Source organism: Priapulus caudatus, unplaced genomic scaffold (genome assembly GCF_000485595.1).
Source record: "Priapulus caudatus unplaced genomic scaffold, Priapulus_caudatus-5.0.1 Scaffold1112, whole genome shotgun sequence".
NCBI lineage: Eukaryota > Metazoa > Priapulida > Priapulimorpha > Priapulimorphida > Priapulidae > Priapulus > Priapulus caudatus.
Genome location: NW_014578173.1, coordinates 59,850 through 65,878, shown reverse-complemented (window position 1 = coordinate 65,878; position 6,029 = coordinate 59,850). Strand labels below are relative to the sequence as shown.

General features: G+C 46.5%; 1 protein-coding gene across 2 annotated transcripts in view; it reads left to right on the top strand.

Moving 5' to 3' along the window:
• LOC106815432 (NF-kappa-B inhibitor-like protein 1) overlaps window positions 1-6,029 on the top strand; it is a 17,105-nt gene that overhangs the window by 5,156 nt on the left and 5,920 nt on the right. For both annotated transcript variants that reach the window (XM_014819891.1, XM_014819892.1), the window contains exons 5-6: window positions 2,614-2,881; window positions 3,420-3,582. In XM_014819891.1, the coding sequence (XP_014675377.1) occupies window positions 2,614-2,881; window positions 3,420-3,582 (431 nt within the window). The remainder of the gene's footprint in view (window positions 1-2,613; window positions 2,882-3,419; window positions 3,583-6,029) is intronic.

The window sequence follows — 6,029 nt, the reverse complement described above, 5'->3', positions numbered from 1 at the left end:
TTCTCTCCTCTCTCCTCTCCTTCCCTTCCTCCTCCTCCTCCTCTCTCTCTCTCTCTCTCTCTCTCTCTCTCTCTCTCTCTCTCTCTCGCTCTCATTCTCCCTCTCTCTCAGCTACAATGCAATCTTTCTGTCGCTTCTTTGTCTGTTTCAGCTATCATGCAATCTATTCGTCACATTTTTGTCCGTTGCAGCTACAATGCGATTTGCGCAAAGGTTTTCGACGAATCCACGACCGCCATTCGCCTCGTCGACCTGCCGTTCCGCGACGAAGACGACATGAGACGTCTGGCAGACATCCTGCTCTGCGACGTCATTGGCGCGGACGACGGTAAGCGCTACCTACGCGGCCAGCAGGTGAGGTGGCATCCCGACAAGTTTCGCCAGAAGTGCGAGAGCCGCGTGCGAGAGAAGCACCGCGATCGCGTCGACGACCACGTGAAGAAGCTGTCGCAGCGTCTGAACACGGCCGTGAGCGAGTGCGCCACGTGAGAGGTTCCAGTGATCGGTTGTTTGCACGTGGTTCCTGCGATCGGTTGTTCGGACGCAGTTCCTGTGATCGGTTGTTCGCACGTGGTTCCTGCAATCGGTTGTTCACACGCGGTTCCTGCGATCGCTTGTTTGCATGCGGTTCCTGCAATCGGTTGTTCGCACGCGATTCCTGCGATTGGTAGGTCCTCCACGTGGTTCCAGTGATCGGTTGTTCACACGTTGTTCCGTCCCGTGGCGCACTCGCTCACGGCTGTGTTCAGACGCTGCGACAGCTTCTTCACCTGGTTCCAGTGATCGGTTGTTCACACGTCGTTCCATCACGTGGCGCACTCGCTCACGGCTGTGTTCAAACGCTGCGACAGCTTCTTCACGTGGTTGTGCGAACAACCGATCGCAGGAACCACGTGCGAACAACCGATCGCAGGAACCACGTGCGAACAATCGATCGCGGGAACCGCATGCGAACAACCGATCGCAGGAACCACGTGCGAACAATCGATCACTGGAACCTCGTGCGAACAACCGATCGCAGGAACCACGTGCGAACAACCGATCGTAGGAACTGCGTGCGAGCAATCGATCGCAGGAACGTGTGGAGGACTGGTGGCAGGGGTGCGACTACCGTTGAGTGTAGATCGAGGGACAGGAGTGAGACGTGTGATCGTGTGTGACTAGTGTTCCAAACATCCACTGGTGATATAAATGAGAGAATTCAAAGCAAGTACATTTTTTTCTCCAATTGTAGAACTAATTTTATTTTCGTAATTTCTGCATCTGTATAGTTGAAATACGTATATATTCTTTTCAACTAGTGATTATATTATAGGTGTTTATAACACGATTATTGGTATTTATACAATAACAAATAATAATAATATTAATGTTAACAGGCCTAAGTGTAGAAGCACCACACTGTGAAGGGCATTAACACACTCTCTTTATCACACTGTATCACACCTGTATTCATTCATATGCTGCTGCGTGAACAAGGTATACATACATTATTATAAGCAAATCATAGCTAGACATTCAAACGCATAAGCAACAACTATTAATAGGTCTGCCTTCAATATGATTACTTTTTGGGGTTTGCTTAGCCCCAGAAAATGTTAAAAACTGCGACTGCCTTGTACATACGCCAATGACGTAATGTCTCCCTGACAGGAAAGTAAAAAACACTAGATTTGCGAAGTACACAACCAGCTGGCTACCAAGGTTATTACGGCATGCCTTTCTGTTTGTTACCCGAGATCTATGAGTCTCCATGAGCTACCAGCCACGTTACCAAGCATGCGATATATGGCTAATTCACTATGGAAGCAACAACAATGTGAAAATATTTTTCTGCGAAAGTGAACTCACTCTGTGTTTGTTGTCATTTAGGCCATTGCACCTATGCATGGTTATGATTTTCCTATTGATGTTATACATGTATGATGTAGACATATTGGCATATTGCACAGTACAGCGATTTCGCACATGAGATAGTCCCAGATCTATGCATGCAAGTGTGTATAACATGGAGAGGAAGAGAAAGAGAAAAGAGAACGAGGCAGAGGCATTAACTGCAATTTACCGTAATATGGTGTCTACATTCGGGTTTAAAACAACAACCCTACCCCCGGGTACTTTTCTCTGTACACTTACTTCACAGATAATTTTAAAGCTGTGCCTATTATTATCACATGACATCATTTCCTGATTCTGCCTTCCACGAAACTCATCAAGGCACTTAACTGTGACTAAGAACAAATACTTGCCCATGCCCATCAGAATAATAATCGAGTTTATAAAGGGTGATATGATACAGTGTCCGGCAAAGCTGTGTATACACACATATACATATATATCTAGTCCGTGGGAGATCTGGGTGCGTGCCCTGCAGAGATCAACTGTGCAAGGCTGGAAGCATATGTCTCCACAGTCTATGCACGTTCTGTGCGGTACACGTGTGTCCACGTCCTATGTGTATATATATATAAGGTTGTTCTGTATATATGACTCCAGGTGTGTGGTAAATTATCAGGAATTAACTTCAACTTTCAGACCATCCATGTTGCCGTTCTTACATGGTAGAGCTTGTTGCTGATTGTTTTTCATTTATTTTATAATGTATACGTGCAGATTATCCGTTGGAAGAAGATGAACCAGGCACATATGATGAGTGGGCGGATAATATGCGGCAGCGGTATGCAAGCAATCAGAGGAAGCGCTTTGGCGATCAGTACGGAGACACAAGGCATCAGAAGCAAGAGAAACAGCGACTGGCTGAGGAGCAGAAGAAAGAGGAGCAGAAAAGGTTTCAGAAGAAGCTTGAGAAAGACCATGAAGAATATCAGAAAAGAGTCATTAAGCAGAGGAAGGAGAAAGAACTTCTTGTTAAGAAGCAGAGGTTTGTCATTTGGAGTGATCAAACTTAATATCAATAGTAAATATGTAAAACTCCCAAATCGTAAAAGTGGGCATATAACTAAAGCTTCTAGTTACTAAACTCTGCCATAAAAATCAAGATTTCCGGTAACTGTTTGAACCTCGTACTTTCCTTAAATAACAGTGAACTCTTATCATTGTTGCAACCTCTTGAGTTGTAAACAGATGAATTGCAAAATAACGGGTAAATTCCCCTTTCCTTTCCCCTGCCTAAGTTAGTATCAGCGTAGTATCTATTTTAACTCTAACACCATTGCAATTTGCATGTGATATTTTCTCTCTCCCTTCCCCCTCTCTCCCTTTCCCTCTCCCTCTCCCTCTCTCTCTCTCTCTCTTCTCTCTCTCTCTCTCTCTCTCTCTCTCTCTTCTCTCTCTCTCTCTCTCTCTCTCTCTCTCGCTCTCATTCTCCCTCTCTCTCAGCTACAATGCAATCTTTCTGTTGCTTCTTTGTCTGTTTCAGCTATCATGCAATCTATTCGTCACATTTTTGTCCGTTGCAGCTACAATGCGATTTGCGCAAAGGTTTTCGACGAATCCACGACCGCCATTCGCCTCGTCGACCTGCCGTTCCGCGACGAAGACGACATGAGACGTCTGGCAGACATCCTCCTCTGCGACGTCATTGGCGCGGACGACGGTAAGCGCTACCTACGCGGCCAGCAGGTGAGGTGGCATCCAGACAAGTTTCGCCAGAAGTGCGAGAGCCGCGTGCGCGAGAAGCACCGCGATCGCGTCGCCGACCATGTGAAGAAGCTGTCGCAGCGTCTGAACACGGCCGTGAGCGAGCGCGCCACGTGACGGAACGACGTGTGAACAACCGATCACTGGAACCACGTGAAGAAGCTATCGCAGCGTCTGAACACGGCCGTGAGCGAGTGCGCCACGTGACGGAACGACGTGTGAACAACCGATCACTGGAACCACGTGAAGAAGCTGTCGCAGCGTCTGAACACGGCCGTGAGCGAGTGCGCCACGTGACGGAACGACGTGTGAACAACCGATCACTGGAACCACGTGAAGAAGCTGTCACAGCGTCTGAACACGGCCGTGAGCGAGTGTGCCACGTGACGGAACGACGTGTGAACAACCGATCACTGGAACCACGTGAAGAAGCTGTCGCAGCGTCTGAACACGGCCGTGAGCGAGTGCGCCACGGGACGGAACGACGTGTGAACAACCGATCACTGGAACCACGTGGAGGACCTACCAATTATATGTAGATTAGTGTTAAGGGTTAGGATAGGTTAGGTTTTAGGGTTAGGTAGGGTTAGTGGTTAGATTAGGGTCACAGATGCACCATAAAAAGTTTTATTTTAAAACGGGCAAGTTTCCAGGCAACGTGAATATGTAATCAAGCCAATGGGATTGGGAGGTTGGCAGGCCCTAGCTGCGAGTCCTGCTAGGCAGTCATACCTCAATGACAATCAGCACAATGCTCTACCATGTAAGTAACCGGCAACATGGATCGGTCTGAGAAGTTGAATGTTAATCTCCTCGATAATTTACCTACACACCTGGTGTCATATATTACAGAACACCTTCATATATATATACACATAGACGTGGACACACTGTACCGCAGCAGAACGTGCATTGGGACGTGGAGACATAGCTTTCCGTCCTTGCACATTGATTCTCTGGCTGGGCAATTCGCCAACTGCCCAGCTCTTTGATTCATCAGCGACTAGATATATATGTATGATGTGTGCTATTACACAGGTTTGTCTCGGACACGTGAGCATATCATATCACCCTTTATAATAACTCGATTATTATTTCTGAATGGGCCATTGGGCAAGTGTTTTTCTTAAGAGATAACTGCGTATGGGGTTATTGACGTCTGCCATAAATCACGTACGAATTGTTTATTTAAAGGTGCCTCGGTAGATGGCGGCACGAAGCATGCAAATGGCGTCACTGCTTGTTTGTGAAATAACTGAGAATTTTTCTGATGAATTTCTGTTGGTCAACTCTGAACTGAGAATCCTGTCGTCAGCTTCGTACGTAAGTAATTAGTCTTCAAAGTCCAGCGGACTATATACTCGAGAAGACGGAAAAAGGCCTCCCAAGGACTGTGCGGAACTAGAGATATAAGTCAGATTATCCAGTTAATACTTAACAGAAGTGGCTAATAATATCCCGGGCAGTCGCGGCATAATATCTGATGACGGCTGCGCGGGAGGGTGCGAAATTTTTTTTCCCAAAGCGGTATAACATAGGAAGGATTTTAGGCGCCTTCTGATTGGCTGGAAATTTGGCCAAGATGTCAGGCCTCCATGACTTGTGCCAAAATCCCAAATTATCTACCGCAAAAACTTTCCGCAATTTTCTCTGTAAGTTAGGTTAAAGTAGTTTTGAGTAGTTTCCTTTTAAACACATGGGTTTGAGTGATAACCCAAGATATCATCCGCGGCCGTTTTCTTGAACTGATGGCTTTGGCTTTGAACTAACTTGATAGAAACCCTTACAGACAAGAGAACACCGCCGTTTGTAAAATTGTTTTGGTTACCGCGCTAGCTGGCTGGAGGTACGCCAGCTGGTCGTCGTTCAAGATAGACCTTTTTTTTTTGCGTTAGGGGTTAGGGGGGGCCTTAGGGTTTAGGATAGGTAGGGTTAAGGATTATGGGTTTAGGTTTAGGGCGCGGCGTACGGCTGGCAGTAACCCAGAGTAGCCCACTGTCCTTTGGTCGCGCTGAGACCGCTAGATAAGTAAATCACACACCAGTTTTCTGATGTATTTTCCATGAAAGAACACATATTTTGTACTTATTATTATACATATAATATTTACTCATAATTGCAAATTCTTTGTGCAAAAGTGTATTTTGTTCATCTTAATCTTAAAGTTATTGGAGAGGGCTGGCTTCTTACTTGATAATTTATAGAGCTCCGGAGTTTCTGTTTGGAAAGTGACTATAGGCGCCCTACGTCACAAGGGCGGCCGGTATGGCGCGACTTTCAATATTGGCTAGGAATGTAGGAATGGGGAGAAGGGAGAAGCTGGTGGAGAAGGAGGAATGGGGAGAAGAAAGGGAGAAGCTGGTGGAGAAGGAGGATAGGGGAGAAAGGGAGAAGGGTGGTGGAGAAGGAGAATGGAGAAGCGGTGGAGG